Source organism: Narcine bancroftii, chromosome 9, assembly GCF_036971445.1.
Source record: "Narcine bancroftii isolate sNarBan1 chromosome 9, sNarBan1.hap1, whole genome shotgun sequence".
NCBI lineage: Eukaryota > Metazoa > Chordata > Chondrichthyes > Torpediniformes > Narcinidae > Narcine > Narcine bancroftii.
In genome coordinates, this window is record NC_091477.1 from 107,242,559 (window position 1) to 107,268,037 (window position 25,479).

The 25,479-nt window shown below is 38.3% G+C and overlaps 1 protein-coding gene across 5 annotated transcripts; it reads right to left on the reverse strand.

The window, feature by feature from the left end:
- Positions 1-678: 678 nt before the first annotated feature.
- alg3 (ALG3 alpha-1,3- mannosyltransferase) lies at positions 679-25,276 on the reverse strand. Of its 5 annotated transcripts, XM_069897215.1 has the most exons (10): positions 24,813-24,994; positions 21,429-21,651; positions 19,810-19,909; positions 17,715-17,862; positions 16,283-16,443; positions 13,384-13,504; positions 6,730-6,935; positions 5,937-6,014; positions 5,108-5,251; positions 679-3,447 (listed from the first exon to the last, which is right to left on the reverse strand). In XM_069897215.1, the coding sequence occupies exons 2-10, from the start codon at positions 21,475-21,477 to the stop codon at positions 3,270-3,272; spliced, it is 1,185 nt and encodes a 394-aa protein (XP_069753316.1). In that variant the 5' UTR covers positions 21,478-21,651; positions 24,813-24,994; the 3' UTR covers positions 679-3,269. The 5 variants fall into 5 exon arrangements, with proteins under 5 accessions (XP_069753316.1, XP_069753315.1, XP_069753314.1 ...); XM_069897214.1 differs by lacking the exons at positions 21,429-21,651; positions 24,813-24,994 and adding an exon at positions 25,001-25,276 and having other exon boundaries at positions 13,408-13,504; XM_069897213.1 differs by lacking the exons at positions 21,429-21,651; positions 24,813-24,994 and adding an exon at positions 25,001-25,276.
- Between the last annotated feature and the right edge of the window lie 203 nt (positions 25,277-25,479).

A 25,479-nucleotide genomic window follows, 5' to 3' on the forward strand; every position in this document is an offset into this window, starting at 1 on the left:
AAATGCACTCAGGTGGTCTGCAGTGAAGAATCTTAACAGCTCCAACCATGGGAACGAAGAGAGCAGCAACAACGGAGGAAAGTGACCACATTTCAAGAGCAAAGAACTGTGGACTCCAGGAACCAGTGAATCCACCTGATACCGCCCTCAGTGATGAATAGTGAGTGATTGGAACTCAGGTAAACTTAGAGCCTAAGTTCAGCAATGCATAATTAACAGTGTGGGTATAAAGTTGCATTTGCACCAGAATCCAACATGTCCTTTTTTTTTGTCTCAAAATAAACACACAAATGGATACTGATCACAGCGTTCAGAAAACATTGGAGCAACAATTCAAGGTCTTCATGAAGTATTGAAACTTTTTGGGCATTTCAAGTAATTTAAATCACTTGAAATATGATTTTGTTCTTTAATTTCATTTAATACCTTTCTTGCCTACCGTGTAGTTGATAAAGATGTAGGCTACTGAAGTCACCAAGAAAGGGATAGGTAAAAGTAGAAGCTTTAGAACCATTTCATTTGATAGTACAAAAATAAAGGGTTAATGCAGAACTTCACAATAATAATGTCATCATTTTCAGTATCTAAAACAATTCAGGCAGCTTTTTTTTTTCATTCCAAGGAGAGTGAAAACCTGGAGATCACATTTCACAGAATAAATGAGGCTTTGTCTTATCATGGTTGGTAGTTTTTTTTTATTTTGGCTTAAGGGTGTTATTCCTGAGACTGGTCATCATTATGTCAACTATATTATTGCTCACAGCTATCCATCTTGATTTGTGTTCATACATGCAGACTAGAATGGCTGTCTAAACAAGACCAAGAGACATTATGCATTTTGTAACTTACTTTAAACTTTCTCACAATTACAACAAATGCAGGACAAAATGCCACTTTTGAAAGACATGGAATTCATATTTGCCTGAAGAAGGAGTTAGAGGAATTTATGGGCACATTCTTTTCAGAAAACATACATCACTTGCATAACATTTTAAGGACAGTGTAATTAAGACTAAAATGAAAGTAGTTGAAAAGTCAGGAAAAATAAAATCACTCAGCAATGATAGATTGCCAATTCATACTGATGCAAATGCATGTCAATGGTTTAGAAACATGTGCATGTGGGCAGCGCAGTTAGTGCAATGCATAACCACACCAGTGACCGGGGTTCGAATCCGCCGCTGTCTTTATGTTCTCCCTGTCTGCGTGGGTTTCGGTGTTCCAGTTTCCTCCCACCCTTCAAAAAAAAAAATGTACCAGAGTTGTACATCAATTGGATGCAATTGGGCAGCAGGGACTCATGGGCAGGGCCCATTACCGTGCTGTATGACTAAATTGATAATTTCCAAATACCATAAACTCAATGGCTTTAAGAATAGATCAATGAAAGAACAAGGGTTTGGAGAATCATTTAAAATAAGAAAAGCAGTTCCCATTCTAGATCTTCTGCATGTTTTGTCAGTGATTAATTTGCCAAGGAGCAACCAAAAGAAGACTCTCCAGGTGGCCTTATTGACATGGGGTATTGGCCAAATTGTACCACAATCCAATTACCCTTTAAGGCAATCTGATCCCATGTTTCTTTGCTAAAACTGTAATCACCAAGGTTAGAGAAAATTGGGACTGAAAATCTCTGCCGATCCTGACAGACTAAAATATCCAGGAGCGAAGATGATATCCTTTTTGGAGTTCAAGTATCCTGGATGGTCCGGAGAGGCCCAAATCATGCTCTATTACCCAGAGAATTACATGACCAACGAAGTTGCCCAAGTCTATACTTCCCAAAGGCTGACTCTTAGTTCAACACATGAGTTACTTAATCCTCCCAGATGAACCTTGTTATTGAACCAGACTAGAATATGGACTCCTGATTTTTTTTTTGGCCATTCATTGAGGAGCTACAGGACCTTGAATTGACATCTCTGCCACTTTAGCTTTGGTATGGCTCAGAGTTGGTTACAACTCTTCCCCTCGGTTGCAAACTTTTGTTTAGTGAATCAACAGCAACTACTAACTACTAAAATCTGCAAATTTTTAGATTCCCTTACTCTTATCCTCTGTTTTGGGGTTGTTTTCCCTCAATAAATATGGAAGCTAGTACCTCATTGAATCTTGTCACCATGATGAGTCCTTCAAAATTCACAGAATTGAAACTTGTATAAAAGTCCAGTTGTACTCCATGCTATTGTCCATTTGGAATCGTTTGGGGTCAGGGTGAAGGGAATGTGAAAAAATGCCTATTGTAATGTAGACTGCACTTTCTGTTCAATTTAGAGCTGTACATATGATTTGCAGAGGATGACTTCGCCAAATAGAAACATGCTTACTTGAAGCTACTGCATTATCTCCTATTAATTACAAATTTAACACAAAAATACTGTAATCTGCAAATTTTTAGACCACATACATGAACAAAGAAATCTGTGGCACTAAGTGGAAATGATGCATCATGACCAGAGGATTTTCTTTTCCTCCATGTATGCAATTCTTGTACACATTACTTTAAAAATAAACACTGGCAGTTGATCTATTCTCAAATATCAGTTCTTGTGCTATAAATGATAACATCTCTTTCTCCACTTACATCTCACATGTATAGAATACACATGACAAAAATAGGAGTAACCTACAACTCAAAATGGACAACATATGGAGATCCCCTTGAAGTAAAACTTGGCATGGTGTTACTGCCTCATTCCCTCATGCATTTGCACAGTTGGAATTGATTACAATTTAATTTCATCATTTGATAAGAAAAATTTGAAAGCAATCATTTATAAACAGACAAAAAAAATCAAGAAAAATTAGTTGATCTGCCATTAAATATGACCTTTAAAAGTGAATTCTTGAAACTGAGTTATTTCACTTCACAAACTTTCTAAAGGACAATTTTTTAAGCTAAGTAAAAATAAAAGAATCTGAAAAGTCACAATGAAAAAAGCTAACCTAAAACTATTCTCTAGGCAAGTCCAGCAATGATCTTTTGCTCCATGTTCATTCTCTGAGTTGAAATCCTGTGCTCTTCACAAATAAAATGAGGTGTTCTCTCTCCTCCACCCTCCACCTCCCCCCCCCCCCCGCCCCCCACCCTCGCCACCCCAGGTATGTGCAAAAAGACATCAAAAATCAAAGGTTCAGCCATCCAAGTCACATGAAATGCTTTGGTGTCCATACCATCGTTAGAACCACAAATCCTCATTTACTTTGATGGTATATTATATAATGAAATTCTCACTGCTAGCTGGAGCTTAACCTTTAAGTCCAATAAATCATTTCTTCTTTTTCATTTGATCATGGTCTTCAGATGGTGTGCCCTCTTCAAGATCAACATAGCCAGACCAGAGAGAAAGAAGAATAATTATGTGACACACATGCAGTGAGATAGAGCTGTATATAGTTGAGGGATATGTATTCCAGGACATCTCAATTAATCCTAAAATAAGAACTCTGAAAGAAGAATAAAAGATGATATCACATGATGATCTACTTTTAAACACTTGAATCAGAATGAAATCTAAAAGATTGTAATCTCAATCAATCTGTTTATCATTAACTGAGATCAAGGACATTCATGTCTGCCCAATCCTATGCAAATAATCAACCCCAATGGAGTGGGTCATCAGTTTAGGCAAAAATTCTGTACATAATTTAATATGCTTTTACAACATTAAAGTACCTAGAAATAGAGAAGTAAAACATGAAAGTCCACAGACATAATGCTGGAGAAGCTCAGAAGATCAAACAGTGTCCTTTATATAGTAAAGATAAAAATACATAACCAACGTTTCGGGCTTGAGTCGTTCATCAAGATAATGGAAAAATGTCGGTAGGCGACCAAATGAAAAGGTAAGGGGGAGGCATGGTTGCAAAGACAGGAGGTGGAGAAGGGAGGGAGGCCACAGCAGCAAGCAAGGAGAGGAGGGATGGTTAGGTAAATAGGGAGGGAAGGGAGTGGAGTGCTGACTTGGGGGGGGGGGGGGGGGTGCGGGTGGGGAAGGGGGAGGGGAAAAGAAAAGAAAATTACCAGAAACCAAAGAAGTTGATGTTAATGCCAGTCTGGACATTTTATTGTTGATGCCTAACTAAAATAAAATTAACTATAATTATTATATTGTGAACAAAGAAAAATAAACAAAATTTGATTGGTGAAATTTAATTAAAAAACTTTATATAAAATTTGCAGCAACATACCCAAATGTTATTCCCCTTAGGTATCACACTGAATAAAATAATTATTGTTAAATGAACAACTGCATAAAATATTTTTATCATATTCAATAATTAAAAACTTGGATTAAATAAAATTGAGAATTTACTACAAATAAAATTACTTTGTGGACTTGCTCCAAAGTATCCTTTCCCCCCAATATTCAAAGAAAAATAGAATGGTTCTTTAGTCACTTCTCAAATTACATTGTTTGTTTAATTCTAAACTAAAACAAAATTAGATTTCAGGCACCATGGAAAAAAATGTGGATGGTGCACACATTGAGCTGCTTTCCAGGAAATTGCTGGGGATACACTCATTGCATTCTTGACCCGTGGGTTAATAGATAGTGGAAAGGCCTTACAGTGTCAGGGGGCAGGTTCTTGACCCGTGGGTTCATAGATAGTGGAAAGGCATTACGGTGCCAGGGGGCAGGTTATTCACCAGAAGAAACCCAGCCTCTGATCTACTCTTGTGGCCATTTATGCAGTTGGTTTGGCTGTGACATATATAAACAATACTGGAGAAAGTCAGCAGGTCACACGGCATAAAGTACTATCCAAAGTATGCTGTGCAGCCTACTGACTTTCTCCGACATTGTGTTTTTACTATAACCGCAGCATCTGCAGACTTTTGTTTCAATGGCTGTAATACCGCCATAGAATGTCAAGGGCACGTTAGATTCTTGTTGAAAATCATCTAGAACTTCTGTGTCAAATGTTATTTGCCACTTACCAACCCATGCCCCAATGCTGCGTCAATCTTAATTCATGCACACAAGTTGCATCATTTACTGTGGTGATGCAAATGATCTTAAACACTGTGCGATCATTTCTTTCTCTGACCTTGTTTAAAAAAAGGATCATGTGTACTGTAATGTATTGAAATAATGGAACTTACTTGAGGAGATGAGCAAGTTTTTTCACATGTGTGCTCCACAAAAGGTATGGCAGAGTATGAAAGTACCAAACATAGAATTGATAGTGTAATGATCGACTGAAACAGATACCAATGAAATTCGAGGTGAAGAGAACATATACAATTTGTACTCATCAATTAAGGAAAAATAAGCACTTGGACATTTAAAACATCATAAATTGTTTCAGTAAGTTCAAAAACACTTGATGGTAAATCAAGTCACTTGACCTTTTGGATTACATACACACTTGCTATATCTCTCAACTGGACTTTCCATCAGAAAGGGCAAACGAAACACCACCTAAACATTGCAACATTAATTCTATGATTGGACAAATGGCAAAAATTGAGTAAGTTGGACTCAATAAATTAACTCATTTCCAAAGATGTTCTGAGTGGCTTGTTGCCAATCAATGTTTACTGTTACATTCCTTGTTATCTACAAATGACTCCAATTTTGTTGATTGAAAACTATCAGGAACATCAATATTAGATAACTCCCAGGGTCTCCCATGATTAGGTCATATTCCTGGAGATATGCATATATTATGCAAAGGAATAAGCCCTGGTCTGTCTGAAAGAAGATAATGCGTTAGTTGCAGAATCTATTATCTTCCCAGAATTGACATTGCATGGAAAAAGACTTCATATTTTGCTGTCTTTGTAGTATACCTGCTACATCTGAAAAATACCAACTGCAAACATTTGTATTTCATCTTGGATTAACCATGCCTTACCATCCAGACTTTGTTTCCCATGATTTTGTGACCTCTCTCAACAACTTAAGTACAACATCAATTTTGGAAGGATATGATTTGCTGTTAAGGGTTGGTGCTGTATTCTTCTCTCTTTTGGAGTCTTCAGAAGCGAGAGTATTCCCAACTCAGATCTAGGACAAATTGGGGTACAAAGATCAGGGGTATATTAGGAAGTAACTTGAGAATTAAAAGGGCTGTAAATAAGTTGGAATATACAATATTTTCTTGTTGATTTGAGCAATTCAACAACTGAAAATTTATTGGGTTTTTTTTCTGTGCTTATGACTGAGGCCAGCAATGTCCAATATTTGTTTCCTAAACTTGTTGGGCCCTATAGACTCCATAGATGTTGATGGATTTATAAATTTTAAATATTATACAACTCAATGGTCTGGGAACAGAGAACAAAAAAAATTTTAAAAATCACATACTCTTCCTGACAGATTCATGACTGACATTGATCAACTCATTCATCCTATTAGAGGCATCTCCCAGCCCCTTTTTTGTTCTCCTTCCCAACTTTAACTCAGTTTCTTTTCTCACAGATGCTGCCTGACCTGCTGAGCATTCCCAATGTTGTCTGTTTTTACTTAATATTTCCAGCAACTGCAGTTTATATGAATTTCCTTCATGGTGTGCATGTGGAATAAAAACCAACGGAGCAAATAACTAACCTGCTCTCAAAAGGACTGAGCAGCACATTTCTAGAACATGTGATTGTACCCAACAAATCAGGAGTGAAAGAGAAGAGACACAAGAGGGGGAATGAACATACAAAAGGATGAAGGGCAATGACGTAGATGTCCAAACACATTTAATGGACATAACTGATAGAAACAAACATACTTTTTCCATCTGCAGAGCGCAAAGAGAATCAAAACAGTCAGATGTCCCACCAACAGTGCAAGGTGAAAGTATCGATTCAGGAAGACACTCTCGGGCAGGAAGCGCCAGTTCACTGTCCATTTGAAAAGAAATTGGCGGCCAAGGTCAAATGCTCTTGCCACATATCCAACCGGATTTTCCATCAGGAAGGGCAAACCCAACACTACCTAAACAGTTTAAAAGAGAAAAACACTTTAATCATCTGGTTGTGAATCCAGCAATATGTGGAATCATAAACCACATGTCCCAGTCATAATTGCACCAGCTCTTTGAAAAACCTACCAACTATTTTCAGTTCTCCTTCCTATAACTGAACAAAGGTTTCCTTCAAGTCCCAACTCCTTTTTGATTCCCAAATGATGGAGCAGATTGTTTTTAACGTTATAATTTATTGTCAGAGTACATACATGACAGCACATACAAACCCTGAGATTTTTTTTCCTGCAGGCCAGGCAAAATTCCTAATTACCAATCACTAAACTGTATTCAAGAAAGAAATGTATACAAAAAAAAAGAAATGCAAACAACGTGACTGTGCAAATACAGAAAATAAATATTCAGTCATAATCAGCAAATTAAGAGGCCCTTAAATGAGTCTCTGAATGTGTCTGTCCAGGTGCCTGATGGTTAAGAGATGGCAGCTATTCCTGAACCTTGAGGTACAAGTCTAGTGGCACTTTTACATCTTTTCTGATGGAAGCAGGGAGAACATGTCCTGTGTGGAGTGGATCTTTGATGAATGCTGCAACTCTCTGACCACAGCATTCCATGCATTGTTGCTGAGAGTTTTGCCTGTGATGTACTGGGTTGCGTCCATTACTTTTTTGCAGGGTGTTCTGCTCCAAGGTATTGACATCCACGTACCAGGTTGTGACGCAACCAGACAGCTCTTTCCATTACACATCTGTAGAAGTTTGCCAAGGTTTCTGATGATATACCGAACCTTCTGAGGAAGTAGAAGTGCTGACCATGCTTTCTTCATGATGGCATTAGTATGGTGGATTCAGGAACGGTCACTCGACAAAGTGACTTTTTTTCCGCTGATTAAAATGATCCCACAAATATACACCTTCCCACTTCCATGTTAAATTTAAAATGAAGTGCAGGAGTTAATGATCATGTGTGACCTGCTTTCAGAAGGTTCAACTTAAAATAAGTGGATAATCCAAACCAAACGATCCTTTTAGGGCAGTGGCTCCCAACCTTTCTCTTTCCACTCACAGACCACTTTAAGTAATCCCTATACCATCAGTGCATTGTGATTAGTAAGGGATTGCTTAAGGTGGGATGTGAGTGGGAAGGAAAGGTTAAGAATTACTGCTCTAGATCCAATTGTTACGGAAATATTTTGCTTGAGAAAAATTGTAATTGGCCCATTTCCTTTGCAGTTATGAAACTGTGCACATGATGAGTCAATTCGGTACAACAGTGGTTTTCAACCTTTTTCTTTCTACCCACATCCCACCTTAAGAAATCCCTTACTAATCACAGAGAACCTATGGCATAAAGAATATTTAAAGTGGTATGCAAGTGGAAAGAAAAAGGTTGGGAACTACTGATTTAGGGCATATAATTTTGAGAAGCTGGTGTTCCCCCCCCCCCTGACTCTTACTTCACAAAAACAAAATTTCCATAAATTGGGCCCAGTACCATGTTATATGTCAAAAAAAACGTCCCCACTTCACAGAAGGAATCAATAAGAAAATTGCCGAATCGTTCAGCAGTTCAAGCAGCATTGATGGAGAGAAGATTCTTCAGAATGGAAAAATGAGAAAACAAGTGTGTTTTAGATCGCAGAGAAGGGAAGGCCTGAAGAGAACAGAGCAAATTTCTGTTATATTGTTAACTTTCGTCTGCATCCTTTTCCAAACATTCCCTGTTTTCTTCACTCTTCTCAACTAAAACATGATTTTTTTTTAAATTAACTTCTCCAATCCTGTTGAAAGGTCTTTAACTGGTCACATCACTTGCTTCTGTCTGTCCTGATGTAGCTTGGCCTACTCAATTCATCCAACGTTTTCTATTTTTGTTAGAGATTTACAACACCTACAATTTATTTACTCTGATGTGAACACAGACACAAATCATCTGATTCAAGTTGCTGTGAAACATTTTGCATGTCAAGAGACTTCTGACACCAAGATGCCACGTAGAAGGCAAAAAAAAAAATCTGAAGACCATCATTAAAACCGATAAGAATAATTTCATCCAATGAGACCTACCTGTCTGTCATAAATTCTGTCCTACTGGTCCACAAATGCAGATGAATCTGAACTCCCTGCAGAAGTTACTGACTGTGAACAATCTTCTAACACAGGAATCAGGAAGTAGGGTAGTTATGCTTTGTCTGTGTCCTCTCTGCATCACCCAGTATAGGTTCAGCATTGAAGTGCAGAGCACCTTGACAGCAACAACTTCACTTGGAGTTTGAAGCTACTGTAGCAGCCGTGAACTCAAAGATTGTCCCACATTGTTATGATCAGCGATATTAATCAACAACCTGAGCAGTGTTTTCAGACACATTCTCAATGAGGAAGGACAATTATTTTTAGGTGAAAATGATTCATTGAAATTTTATGGACTTGTTTGTGAACAATTAACCACATCTTTCCACTCAAGATTTAGTGTATAGTTTAACTTTTCATTTGTGACATTTCATGCAGAATAGTGTTGTAAAAGTTACAAGTGATTATTTGCTGACATATACACGTACAATTTGTTGGTTTGTTGGTCTCCATGTCATGAATATAACAAACTTTATTCAATGGACTGTTACCTCATGTCACCAGCAATTTTGGCAGTAATCACATCATTTAACACTGCTGTGCAGGTAAATCTCCATTTGCAAAAAGTGATTAAAAATATACAGCAGGCAAGTAGTAATGAATAAAGAATTTTGCAATAAATCAGAAACACTTCCTTTATGGACAAAGCAACCCTGATATGATCATTAAATGTTCACTAACTATTTACTACCTGCCTATCTATTCTTCTGGACAAAAGGATACAAGGAACAACCAACTGCTTTCTCACCCATGATTGACTTGGAGGTGAGTTCATGCTCCACTGTGAATTAAAGATTTATTTAGCAGCTTGCAATTGATGAGATTGAAACTTGTACAACATTCTGCTTCAACAACTATAGTTTATATTCGAGCATCAATTCTACTGTTAGTTTAAAAATATCAAGTGTGCAAGTCTGTAACTTGAGTTTTAACAATCTCGAGATCATTCCTTTGAAAATTTACTTTACAATAGTAGATGTGGGTGAATGGCTGAACACAGTGAGAAAGAAGGACAGGTTTGTTTTTATCAGTGTTTGAACACACGAGAATCATGGTTCTGCCAGAAGTTGTGGAAATAAAGATAAATGACCTTTAAACTCAATTGATCTGGTATGTAATCTACGACTGCTTTTGCAAATGCTAACACAAAAAAAACTGAATTAGTACACTGACTTGAGCTTCCTTTAAATGAACTTAATGCTTTGCACCCACTTTATTTCAATTTTATTGCAAGTGACAGTTTATTTCAAGTTAGAATAAACATGACAAGGTCAAGGGGAAACATGGCTGCAAAACAGAGTCCCAGCCACTGCATGCCCAATATCCAAGGCCTGATTCCAGTCAGTTCTCAAACATGAAACCAGGCAAAGCAAGGAATTCCAATTTATGAAAATAGATACTATGCAATCAACATGGGTCTACAAAACCCATAAATGGAACTGGGTAAGTGGTGTCCTTATTTTCCAAATCCACACCATTCCCTTTGCTCTACATGTATTGTAAAACTTCAATTTACATCTGTTCTGGAGGCTCAGCCGGGAACTCAGGAGACCTGAATCTACATTCGATTGACAGAAGATCATAGAATGAAACTCAAGAGAAGAATTAAAAGCACCGTCATTCCTACTCTTTGGCTTATATTCCTATTTTACATTTTTCGGTTGTCGTGGACTACTAATCTTCATCAGATCTAGGCTATTCTCGAGGAATATTTTCGAATACTTGATCCATGAATTGAGATTTAGACCAATCAGAACTGCATAGGTTGTCTTCTTTATACGGTCAGGTTACTTGCATGCACTAACACCCATTTTGCTGACAAACAATGTGAACCTGAATAAACATGCTAGAATAATGAGATAAAAATTGTATATTTTTTTATTTTGAAGTCTCCTGACCAGTGAAGTTTTACCTGAATGAATAACAATTTTTGGAATGATATTTTTGGGATCCTTGAGTGTCATCTGAACCAATCCAAATTAATATATAGCGATGTTATTATGTATTTTATAATAGATTTAAATTAGTTATGGGATTAGATTGGGTTGGGGGGGGGGGCTTTAAGGGTTTTTTTGTTTCTAGGTTTTACTTTTATTAGTGTTCTTGGGTTTTTTTCCTTCCCCCTTTTTATATTTTTTCAACATGTTAACATTGTAATATTGCAATTTCTTATTGTTTCTTATCTTGATCATATGTTGATTTAAATAAAATATTTTAAAAATGAATTATCTAATTATTTTATTGATATATTGAGGGATTAATTATATTTAAAAATCATTTACTTAGTAGATAAATGTTGGTTGATCCTTAACAAAAAAAAAGCAATATTAAACAAAACCTCATTAATTTCTTCCAGAATAATAAAATAGTCACACTAATCAAACAAGGGATGTGATAAGAAAATGCAATTACTCAGAACAATCCTGTACAGCAGAACGCTGGCAGCAATTTCAAATAAAAGGCCGCTAATTTAACTAATGAAAGTGTGTGAAAATGATAAGTAATCTATTTTCACAGTCTCCTCATGCAGTTCTAATGTGTTACAAACATGATGCAAATTTTAACCAGGTGTCCTATCATATAAATACTGGAACGAAATGATTTTAGTGGAAATAAAATCCAGATTGATTCTATAATACAGTAAAATTCCCAGTATAAGGAATTCAAGCAAATGGCAAACCAATTGGCAAATAAAAAAGAGGAAATAAATAAATAAATTCTTAAAATTAATACAAATTTAAATAAAAGCTTAAAATGGTAAAAGTAAATGGTCTCTGAGGCAACGCAGAAACGCTTGGTGAAAATGGAAGCAAACATTTGGAGTGCCTCAGCCATGCCCCCATCCACAGCAGATATTTGAATAAAGTTTCAATAATGCTGTGTTGGAATAAAATGGCAGTGCCCAGGATGAAGAGCTGGTCTATGCCACTTACCACTGGAGCAACTCTCCCAAAGTGTCTCCCTGTTCCTGCTGAGTAAGAGTATTTATGTTGTAAATCAGTAAATCTTTGTGTGTAAACTTGGAGGAAGGGGGTTACTTATATGATGGCAGCACAGTTAACATGTTGGCTAATGCAACAATCTTACACCACCAGCAACCGGGCTTCAAATTGAAATTTTGTAAATTACAGGAATTACCCGATTTAAGTGAATTTCACGTAATTAAGGACTACAATACTGATTTTTTTTCAAATTATTTTACATTTTACACTGTTTTTTTTATCGTTTAAACTGTATTCTTAACACTGGTGTATTAGTTATGGATTGCAAAAGTGTGTCTCAGTCAACCAAAAAATTCACATCCTATCCCCGTAGGTGCCAAATACCAGGGATTTCACTATAGACAATTGATTTGCAAAGCTACTTTCATCTGTGGACTGCAAGCTGTCAATTTATTCTGGTATTTGAAGGCATGAGAAATGCTTGAAGGGTTGTGGATAGAAGTAATTATGGGACAAGTAGACATATAATTTTAATTTGAGTGCAGATTTGACATTACTGCAGAAGACTACATTTAATCTGATCTAATCTTTTCACACATCAGCCATGTACAAAGCAATGTGAAATACCAGTTGAAAATAAACAAAGTTTCCACTTGAACATGAAATTAACTTTGACTATCAGCATTTAAAAGGATTTACCTATATTTGCAGTTGGAATGAATGAAACATTCGGCAGTTTGTGCAGAAATAATTCAGAAATAAGTATTATGCAAATATATAAAGCAAATTCTGCAAATTCAGTCAAAATATTATAATACCAGAAAATAATATAAAAGGGTGAACTAAATTTGATTAGGAACCAAATAAAGTGAGATTAACCATTTTATTGCAGAGAAGGGAAGTAATACTCAAAGTCAAGAGAGAGCAGACTTTGTGAATTGGGCCCACTTCTTAATGAAGTGATGGGTATTGTCCAAGACATCAAATGAACGTTGGAAAAGACGAGAGAAAATGGACTTTACTGCTTTTAAAAAGGTGATACGCGCAAAATGGAAAACTGCTTGAAAAAGCAAATTACAAAAATTACTTCAAAATAAATCATTAGAATGGGACAAATCTTCAACTGCATGAAAAGCAAAGAGGGGTGTATGGAATGAACACTGCAAGTGAAAGATCAAAGCCTTTTTATCAAATAACTAACAGCAAATTAATGGAAGGAGAATGACTAAGATGTTCTGTAAAAACAAACCAAGATAGATTGAAAACATTTCCTCGGAATGGTTTAACTTGAGATCATTGAAATGTGATCATGTTAAGAATTTACATTTTACTCTCAAAAATTGCAGGTTTACATTTCCAATTGAGAGAGCAATTGAAGACCTACATACTTGCAGTGCAGCACAGATGCCCACCTTTGGGATGGTCCTCACCAACCCAAACTCTGAGACGAGAAGGAACAACAATCCTGGAGCGAAGAGCAAAATGTTCATCTTTATGGAAACTGCTAAACTGCCCAGGGAACAAAAAGAATAAAATTTTCATTCTTGGCCCCACAGATTAAAAAAAAAGTATATACACAAATAAATTTTCAGTATCAGAACACTGATACAGAACTGGTGGAGCTGATCAATTGGCCTGCTACATAATTCTCTTTCGATTTCATGTTCATATGGCCAAAGTGAAATTTAGAAATTTTATCCCTGTGTTGTCAATATTGTGAATTAATAAATACAAATTTTATATAAATCTTATAAATGCACATTTTAATCACCTCTGGTTAGGAAACAAATTTCATTTAAATCAAACTTTAAAATCAAAACTAGGTCAGCGTACATTATGGTCTGCTCTTAACTTTGTCAAAATATCACCCAGTATCTCCATTACATTCTCAGCGTGGCACTGCCTTTTTAAAAATAAAACATTTAAAAAAATTAATTACTACTTTACAAATTTTTTTTAATATATAAATCAAATTCCAACTGGTTCTTTAGTCTGGATGATGCAAACAACAAGATTAATTTTGCTCAGGAACTGAAACACCATCACAATTCTCACATAAAAAGGAACAATGTCTATGGCCATGGATTAAACTACCTTCAATTCAAGAAAGGATGTTGGCAGTTCATCAAAAATCCTTGCAAAGAACAGGTATCTTAACCCTTCATTTCAAAAAGTTTAAAGACACCTAGGTTGTGGTGCAATACAAGCTCAGGTTTAAGCACAGTCTTAGCTTACACTCTAATTGGTGTAAAAAATGTAGAAGGTTGAAAAACCTCTGCAAAATTGTGCATATATCTACTCAGGAAATGCTCAGCAGGTCAGAAAGTATCATACATGTACATGCACCAAATTGGATTCATGATTTTTCAATGACCTGTATATGGCCATAAAATGCTGGCAGCTTCAAGTGGATCTTCCAACACCATTCTCAGGAAGGGAGACCTGGGCAAGCATGGAGAAAATACTGAAATCCCCAACTTCTTCACCAAAGCTTAACCCAACTGTGCTCCACCACTGAGGATCTCATGGAGAAGCAACTTCTTTCAATTCCTCAAGAGCTACTCTGGGAAGTCAGCCATTGGTGAAGCCTGGTTAAGGTTTCTTCATACTATTTATTGCAATGGAAAAGAGCGGTTGCCAGGTAGTTTTTCTAAAAAAAAACTTGAGTTACTACAGTAAAAGACCAAAAATCCAGATGACAGAAATTCTGGACATCTTGAAAACTCTCAAACTTTTAAAATTTAGTAGGCTTTTGTATGCGCGTGTGCATGCATAAGTACCACAGATGCACAGAAGTTGTGGAAATGAATGAATAAATATTTAATTTTTTTTGTAGTTTGTACTTTATAAGAAAAAGTGTTTTGTTAATAATCTATCAAAATTTACCTGTTCATCTCTTAATTAATCTCCTTAATTTTTTTTTAAGTACTGCTTGAAAATCCAGACTCGCCCAGCACCCAAGCAGTCTGGATTTTTGACTTTTATTGTAAATGTATTTAATCTGGTATGTTTCTAATGTTTAGGCATTTTAAGTTGTTTTTACTATTAAAAACATTTCAAATGCATATTGAGAAATCACAATGACTGAATTTGTCAGACCCCACGGCATTGGTTAAATCCATTTTGGGGGCAATAATAGGAAAGCTGAGTATTATTTAAATGGAGACAAGCTAGGGAGTGGGTAGGAGCAAATGGATCTGGGAGTACTTGTTCACCAGTCACTGAAGACTAGCAGAAAGCTGTGAAGAAGGCTAATAGCATGTTGGCTTTCATAAAGACGGGATTGGAGTATAGGAACAGAGACGCCCTTCTGCAGTTGTACAGGGCCCTGGTGAGACCCCATCTGGAGTATTGCGTCCAGTTCTGGTCTCCAATTTTGAGGAAGGACATACTAGCTATAGAGGGTGTGCATCGCAGATTTACAAGGTTAGTTCCAGGGATGGCGGGATTGACATATGCTGAAAGGCTAGAAAAACTGGACTTGTATCCGATGGAGTTTAGAAGGATGAGGGGGGACATGATTGAGGTATACAAAATCATCAGGGGGATAGACAGGGTGAAGTCGGATTACTTGTTCCCAATGATGGGGGAGACGAGGACTAGAGGGCATAGTTTAAGAATACAGGGTAGGCCCTTTAGGACAGAGATGAGAAAACATTTTTTTACCCAGAGAAGTGTGAATCTGTGGAATGCTCTGCCACAGAGGGTGGTAGAGGCAGGTTCGCTGATTATGTTCAAAAGAGAGTTAGATAAGACTCAAGTGGGCAAAGGAGTTAAGGGTTATGGGGATAAGGCTGGAAAGGGGTACTGATCAGCCATGATCTGTAAAATGGTGGTGCTGGCTCGACGGGCCGAAGGGCCTACTCCAGCTCCTATTGTCTATTATCTTAAAAAATAAATCACTTTTGGCGTCATGTTTATTTAGATCTCACCACACTACTTCTAGGATTACAAAACTCTGTGCAGTGCACTGCATCATTGGTCACATTGAAGCTGGATTCCTGGACAAAGTTTATGCTGGAGAATCCGATGAAAACAAATAATCACCCATAGTTTCATCTGGAAAAAGCAATCACAGGTAGCTCCACTTGCAGGAAATTTCAGGGCTTTCTTTCTGTCCTCATCCCTCCCCCACCTCACCAGGAGATTCCTCAATTTTATGAGATGAGGCAGAGTGTAGATTACATTCTTTTCAGATGAGAATGGCTTGGATTGACTTCCTTCTTAGGTGAGTATATTTTCCTGTTTCTACAAAATGAAAATACAATTTAAAAAAAAAATACTTGCCTAAATAAGCCACAACCTAGTGACCAGCGATTGCTCAGAAAAAGGTTCACAGCCACATAGAGGATCATCATTGCAATGGGGTCATTAAAGAGTCGAAGGATAAAGATAGAATGGATCCGATAGGAGGCACAGCACATGAAGAAAAACACAAATGGTGGAACCTAAGAAAAATAACAAAGGCAAAGTTTTACACTACAGGAACAGGCACTTCAGGCCAACGTTTCCATACCAACCAATTGTCTATCCAAGCTAATTCCATTTGCCTGTCTTCAACCCTCTCAACCTTTCCAATTCATCCATGTTTAAATTTCTTTTTAAATGTACCCCCCGCCCCCCACCACTTCCTCTGGCAGATCGTTCCATGTATCCACCACCCTTTGTGAGAAGAATGTGTCCCTCAGGTCCCTTTTAAATCTTTGCCCTCTCACTTAAAATCTAATCCTGATGATTTTAGAATCCACTACCCTGGGGATAAAGCTTTAAAGGTTATTTTTATTGTCACATAATAATACATTAAAAATGTAATATACATGATATACTTGAACTTTTGCCTGCCGTAACACAAAGAGTTGCAATGAGCATTGTCCAGTGCCCCTAACAATAGGAGAAAGGGAAGCAAAAGAGAATTCCTTCAGGGATATGGAGCGTCTGACATTTCTCTCCAGTGCTCCCACAGCCTCTGAAGCCATACAGACCAGTTCGAACCATCGGCAGCCCAAGCTACAGATCTTAACCTCTGAAATGTTGAGTAAGACTGACTATTTACCTTATATATACATTTTGTGATCTCAAATCAGAAGCAAATACTGTCCATTACAGAGCAAGCCTGATATGGAATGAGTTACTTGCTTTTCACCTGATGCAAGGATTCAGACACCATCAGTTAAACAGTCAAGGAGTAGAGAATTTAAAAATAGTTGATAAAAGTTCAAAAATATAGTAATTCAAAAGGCTGTACACCACCAAATTAGGATGCAATTTCATGATGAACGTATATGGAGTTCTCAGCCTCAGAGGTAGGCAATATTAAGTAAATTAAAGAATGAGTACCTGACTAATCAATATAATTTGACATTAAAAAAATGATTTGAGAACAGTCCTTTGCTAGTCAAGACATTAAAGTTTCCAATATTTAGGCAACACTTGCAATTAAATAACATACTAACTGAATGGGAATTAAGAAATGGCAAGGAGATGATCCTCCAATTCAGAGTGTGCAACATGGCTGATTATGCCACTTTGCATTTCATTTCATCACACTGAAAAAAATATTATTAATTTAACCCAGGTATTTAATGCTATTATGATTTTGCATGAATTCAATTGTCTAATTTTGTAATTATAGAAATGAACATGTAACCCAAGACGGTAATATGCAAATATTTTCAAAATAGGGCTAATTTCAAACCATGAACATCTGATATGGGCTTACCTTTTTTGTATGATTATAAATGTTAAAGACCAGCAGCAGTGTTATGAGGTAGAAAATGGCAAATATGTACTGTGCAAGGTGAATATTCACTCCATGACCAGTGATGTAGTACAGCAGCATGAAGATATAAACAAATCCTGCAGGATATCTGCAAAGGAACAGCATTGTGTTGGTTTAATCCATGCTAATCCCAGCAAACAACTCTGAACGTTGCTCTATACTGATGCATCCACATTTGATAGCAGCTTGTATCTTCAGTTGTAACACAATCAACGTACTGCATTCAGATCTAGTTCTAAACAACTTTCAAGAAATATTACACTTTTTAAAATCAGTTAGCTGATTTAACTTGGACTGGTGGTTCATGGAAATACCCTGATCACTCCAGAAGCTGAGAAACAGCACTGCCCTCTCCTGACTACTGTTGTCTTTGGTAAAAATTAATACTCATTCAGGTAGCTGCAGCCTGAATGATAACTGCAGTTCATTTCCATACTGACTGCTTAGTATTAAAGAATTTCCTTCTTTATGACTAATACTCCATTATAGATGATCAGGGGATTATAATTTAACAAGACTCATCATTGTTGGGTTAGCAAGAGCAAAATGCTAACAAGACTCATTGTTAGAATCTCACAAAAATACCATGATTATGTGTATGCCTAGACTCAGAAAATACTCACAGGGAGATTAATAAAATGTCAATGAAGTTGACATTACATCTTCAGTGGTGTAAATTTATTTGGTGCAGGAATATTTCTTTGTTTGTATCTCTTTCTTTTGTATACGCATCTTATGCACTATTGCCGCAGGAAAAAAATTCATAGCGTTGTATGTGATGTCATGTATGCACTCTGGCAATAAATCTGAACTTGAATATTGCACTTTAACTTGAGAATCCCAAATACAAATACTCGAATGGATACAAATGCAGGTGGGTTAAAAATGCTGGGGAATACTTTGAAAGGGAAACTTGTCTGGAGTTTAACTGCTGTGGTAGGTGTCTTTTCTTAAAGAGTTGCTTGCCTGGAAGTCAGCTTGATTAACAGGCTTGATTTTCATTGAGGCACAATCGAGTGAAGCAGGTTGCCAGAGCATGCTGATCTAATCTTCTCAAACCATATCTAGTAAAGCCTGGGTTAAGTAGGTTGGAGTTTGTTTTGAGATTGATAATATTTCAACTTTAATTATCTTTTTCCGCCAGGTGAAGCTTTAAAAAAAATTCACCTTCACTATTCAAAGTTAGAAGTTAATCTATTGAGCTGTCAGCCTTCATCCTGAGGAACTGAAATAAAACCCTCTTACTACATCCTTGACCACAAGTAACAAAGAACAATTTTCAGAATCAGAAATAATATTTTTTTTTTTTAAAAAAAAAACAATGTGGTATAAAAGGAACATTAACCCTAACTCAAAATATTTCCAAAACTGCTTTCCCCAAATGCCACCCAAAGAAGGTCACAAATAGGTCTCTTACACCACATACCTTTTTGCTAACGCCGGCATTATGAAAGACAAGTTCAAAATATGTTCCACAGATTAGTGCTGGAATAGATGCCTAGGCCCATGACTCTCAGAGTGCACCTCTGATCTCCAGTAAACCAGTCGCAACTAGCTACTTTCTCGAATGCATTGTAAAAGTGGCTAGCCAGCCAGCCCAAACACACACCTTGCAATAGAGGCCTGTAAAGTGATATCTAGATTCACACATGACAGAAAATGCAGGACAAAGAAAAGTCCCTGATGGCACAAGTGCTACTCTTCAAACATGAAGAAAGAAAATATAGTTACAGTAAAACTCCTGGTATCTGGCACAAGCACATTTGGCAGTTGCTTGAGAATGTGTTGTGTGATTAGCGAAAGTGTATTTTTAACCTATTTATTTTACTTTTTTTTGCCAGCTGCCTGAGGCTGCTAGTTGCTTGAAATCCAGATAACAGGGGTTTTACTGTAAATTAATGAATTTAAGTTTACTAATATATATTATTGTCGTGGTAAAATACAAATTAACTAAATTAATGAGCTCAGATCACTCAAGTTGTTTGATCAGACAATTAACTAGTTGTAAAGTAGCAATTAGATTCCCTCTACTTACACTAGAGGTCCTGTGTCCCCTTTTAACTGAGTGTAATCATATGTTCCATTAATCACACCTTCCACTTCATCCATGTAAGCTCTCCAGTCAATTTCTGTGTCTGAAAACAGAGACAATTTTACCTTTGACAATGTCTTGAATTATATCTTTTTTTTTTAAATTTTTCACTTTTTTCCCCCATGGAAGAAATCACTTCCAATTCACTGATCAACTTAGTTTAAACCAGAAAACCCTTTTCCTCCCCAATGTTGATTATTTTAATAGCTCATCTAAGGTTGACAAGAGTATTACTATTGGTCAGTATGGGCAAGTTGGGCTGAAGGGCATATTTGCAAGCTGAATGACTCTATAAAACTCACAAAGATACAAAGAATGAATATATAGCAATGATTGAATAGCATGATGTTGGAGTACATTCTGCAACTACAGGTACATGCAAGAAAGAATGGCTTCCATCCATTGATCCTTTCAGGAAATTCCAAAGTTTATCACAACCAATTAAATCAGGAAAAATTTGGAGGCCAATTTGGACACAGCAAGTGCCCAAATGAATATGAACAAATTATCTCTCCTACTACACTCTATAACTTGGGATACCATGGAGATTTTCCCACCTGTCTTTAAAATAATGACCACGATCTTTCAAATTAATCAGAAAGCAGATGCAGTCTAACATCTCAAAGGTGAAATTGACCTTCACTATTCCACAGGTTGCCAGCATAATTTTCTGTGTAATGGAGTTTCTGTAATGGATAGAGGTGGTAATGACCTACCATTGACCTTTATTCATTTCTTTTTCAATATTTTTTATTGTTTCTGATTAATAAACACAAGAATGATAAAAAAAAGATTGAGATTGCATTATCAATAGTTAACACAAACATTGAGCAACATATGCAAAATGATCCTCCCAATCTCTCAAAAGGCCAAACATGAAAAGGAAACATACTTTATTCACTTCAATTTGCACCTACACTCCTTTCCTGTGAGTAAGATTAGTGACTGTGAGGAGAAAAATTCACTGTCAACTCATGGCCATCTATTGCAAGGGATCCCATTTCAAGTTGACAAGGATAATCATAGACTTCCATTCCCCCATCTATATTGCCGCAACAATAACCAAACTAAGCGTGAGTAAATGTACCTCATCCTCTGTGAGCACAAAATCCTCAGGGATTTAATAATATCATTTGACCACCCTGCTTTTTATCATTTATCCCCACAGATATGGCAGTTTCTTATTTCTTTCCTTCCCAGATTCCAATTGTTGTTTCTTTTTATAGTAATTGTTTACCTCGATAACTTGGTCTGAAGCCTATCACAGATATTCCCTGTCTACATCCCCTTTCAATCTCTCTGCATTAACACACTTGTTTTCAAAAATTTCTAGTTCTAATGTGGGCAATGGGAGAGAGGTTGTGAGGAGAAGGAGAGAGGAAGAGAGACAAGGGTTCTACTTGACTCAAAACATCAGTTGTTCTTTTACTAATCGAACTGATGGCCTGATGAATGCTTCCAACATTCTGTTTTTGCTTTGAATTTCTAAAAGTGTGGTCGGTGTGCTGTGCAGCAAACAAAATTTAAAAACCACACAGAAGCTGTGAATGAGTTTTACCAACCAACCAACTTTACTGGAACTCTCCGAGAGCTGATCAGCACCACCTCCATGATTCTTTGTGGCCCCCTCTACCACATTGGGATCATTGTGATGTCAGCCCAGCGCGAGCCTGCACCTCCGTGACCCAGTTCGCTTGCAGATCTGTGCAGCCCAACACAATAGCTAGCTTGTTGCAGGATTATCCGTACCAATCAGCTGACTTTAAAAATGACCAAGTCTCCTTCCTACAAGTTAGCAAGAAAAAATTTAAATTTGTTTTAGACATACAGCACATTAACAGGCCCTTATGGCCCACGAGCCAGTGCTGCCCAATTACACCTAATTAATTTACAACCCCCATATATTTTGAGGGGTGGGAGGAAACTGGAGTACCCAGAGGAAACCCACGAAGACGAGGGGAGAACAAACTACTTTCAGACAGCACCAGATTCGAAGCTGGGTTACTGGCGCTGTAACAGTATTACAGTAACTGCTATGGTAACAGTGCCACTCTCAATTCAAAGACAAACAGATTTTAATTTGAATCAGGAAGGCCAGTATTCTTTAAAAGTTGACACATAAAGCATGGTAGAAGGTGGCAACAGACAAAATCAGGGCAAGTTTTTACAAAATTGTTTTTATAAGGACTCTGGGGTGAGATCAGGAATCGTCGAAGGAGGACAGCACTCTGCTCCATCTTCAACCACCAGCATTGGAAAGTTCCTGAGCATCCAGTCTTTTCCATCCCTCGTTAGATCAGCTTTTTATGCAAGGATGAGACTATGGAGAAGACACTCCCCGGCATTCCAAGTGTCACTAATGCAGCCCCCTAGTGAATTTGCATCTGAAGGATTCATTGCAAATGCTTTGAAATGGCTGAACAAAAAATGTTTCAAAGTACCAAATTTTGGGGAAAAAAATCAATTGCAGTAAATTAAATTTGAATACAACTAAGTTAGATAGCCTTTTGATGAAATATAATTTAGCCGATTTAGAGGGCATAAGAAAACACCTTGTGTCAATCATGTTACAAAACAAGGCAGGGATTTAATTACACTTCTTCCATTTCAGTGTATAGCATTTAGTGTTTATAATGTGTATCCTCCACACTGGAAAAATCAAATGCAGATTGGGTGATTAATGTGGAGCACCAGTATTTACTCCGTAGGAGTTGCCCTGAGAGCTTCTAGATACCTGCCACAATAATTCTCCATCTCACTTTGACTTGCTTCACTATTGTAAAAGCCAAAGATAAGCTTGATGAACACTTCATATTTAGTCTGAGCATACTGCAGCCTTCATGACTCCTTATTGAAATCTTTGACTTTTGATTACTTGTTCATTCTCTTAATTTGTATTGAGACTGGCAATCTGTGCTTTCTTTTTCCCCTCTTCCATCTACATGGTCTGACCTGCTCAGATCAGACTGTCCAGACATTGCAGCATTAACAACACCTGCATTGAAGGCTGGCCCAGAAGGCATCCAAGGTAAGTTAGCTTGACACAAATGGGAACTAATGAGCTGGACTGCTCACAAAGCAAAATTGGAGGGGGAGGTTAATGGTGGAAGGATGATTTTCTGATTAGAGTTCTATGGCCAGAGGTGTACCCATCAGATCCAAGCTGGAACCATTGTGCAATACACAAAAGTGCTGGGAAACTTTGCAGGTTATGTAGTGTCCATGGGAACCAATGTTTCAGCCCTGAGCCCTTTGTTAATTTCAAGCAAAAAGCAGCCTGCATAAAAAGGAGGGGGGGCTGGGGGAAGCACAGGCCAAGAGGTTGTAGGTGTTATTGGTGGGAGGACCGAAAGAAAAAAGGTCCTGAAAAGCCACAGGGGTAGCTCTGAATGGAGAGAAGGGGGTGGGGAGCTGGAAGAAAGGAGACAGGAATAGGGGAAGAGAGGGAGATAGGTGAAGGGCCTAACAGAAACTGGGGAAGTCTATGTTGATGCCATCTGGTTGGCAAGTCCCCAGACCAAATATTAGGTGTTGTTGCTCCAATTATGCAGATGGCTTTGGTTTGACCATGCACAAGGCCATGGATGGACATGTCAGTGTGGCAATGGGGCATGGAATTAAAATGGCTGGCCACTGGGTGCTCCCCTTATTGCAGCAGACAAAGCAAAGTTGATCAATGAAATCATCTCCCAGTCAGTGCTGAGTCTTTCCAATGAGAGACCCAGATTCCAAAAATAACCCTGCAGATTTATAAGGGTTGCTTCACTTCGAAGGAATGTTTGGAGTCCTGAATGATGGTGAGGGAGGTGTGGGCACAAGTGTAGCACCTCCTGTGTTCACGTGGGTCAGTCAGTACAGAGGGGCAATTAGTGGCAAGGAACGAATGAGAGTCACAGAGGGAGCAGACCCTGTGGAAAAGAGAGGGGACAGAGGAAAATTCATCTGGTGGTGGGATCACATCATTGCTGGCTGAACCCTTGTTGCTTGTAATATTCATCAACGACTTGGATGCCAATATAGATTAGATTAGTAACATGGTCAATGATTGGAAAGTTAGTACATTGTGGATACCAGAAAGAATAAGCAGCATTTAGCTCCGATAGAAACTGAGGCAGAGGATTGGCAGATTGAATTGAATTCTGACAAGTCCACAAAGATACATTTTTGGGAAGTCAAATAGGGGAAGGTTATGTACAGTAAATGGTAGGGCACAATGGAACATGGAAAAGAAACTAGGAGTTCAAGTCTTGAGTTCCCTGAAAGTGGCAACACCAGTAGATCGAGTGGGGAAAGTGGATGCTTGTCTTTATGGATCAGGTTGGAAACTTCACAAAACACTTGTTGCACCACATTGGTGTTATCGCGCATAGTTCTGATCAGTGCATGGTCTGGAATGGAGCAGTTTAGTCAATAGGGAAAGATTAGATGGGCTGGGTTTGTTTTCCCTCAAGCAACAGAGGAGTAATGAGATACTCTTCCTATGATACAAATCTCAATTACTGCTTCACCATGAACACCAAACTTCTGAACCTTCCTTCTCTTAAACCGGTATGGACTTGAAGGGCCGACGTGGCCTGTTTCCGTGCTGTAAACGGTTATATGGTACATCTTCAGGCAAGAGGAAAAAGTTTCCAAGGGGGATGGGGGCGTAAATGAGTAAAAAGGATTCTGCTAGCACCTGAAGTTAAATTACTATTACTTTTTAGAACTTTTAGGTATACACTAAGACAGACCTAGTTTAAGCGTACAGAATCACTGTGGAAAGGCAAAACAGTCAACATGGACCCACTTCTATGCTGTCATAGAATGCAATGGAGAGATCATTCCACTGTATGACAGCCATCCCTTCCAATTGTTCTCCCATCTTTCTCTTTAGTTCTGACTTTAAGCATTAACAATTTCTCTACTGACAGATTCTGCCTGACCTGCAGTGCTTTCATTCTTACTTTATGGAAGAAACGAAATTCGACCTTTTTCTCCCCAATGAGGGGACGGACCCTGCGGCGAGTTCAATGAGCCGCCACCACTCAGCTCGCTGCTGCCCGACAAGTTGGGACGAGATCCACGGAGAAAGGCCCACCACCCCGCGGCCTGTGTGATCGGATATCAGCCCGCAGTCGTGGCCCCGACTTACAAGGCACCCTGTGAATGACCCAGAGGCTGACACAGATCTCGGCCACCCAGAGGCAGGCGGCCACCGGCACCGTGAAGCGCGGCTGGAACAATATCCAGGACTTGTCCCGCCACAGGCCGGCGAGCCGCGCCCGCAGCCTCCCGCCGCCCGCCCGCAGCCTCGACTTCCAGCTCGCCGTCTTCTGCATCTCTCCTCCCCATGAACGTGAGGCAAAGGCCCGGCACAAGGAGCGAAGAAGCAGCGGCGCCGCCAGCGGTTTCCCTTCACCTCTCACCCGTCCCGCCGCCAAATCCCTCCCCATCACCCGGAGCTCTCACTGGATGGTTCCCCCCCCCCACTCCCACCTCCCCCCCGGCCAAGGCAGAGCGACGGTGAACGTCGAGAGAACACTGAATAAAGTCCCAATCTTCACCTTTGATGGTCTTGCAGCCGACAATCATAATAAATGAGTTTGTGGCAGACAACCGTCTCATTTAATT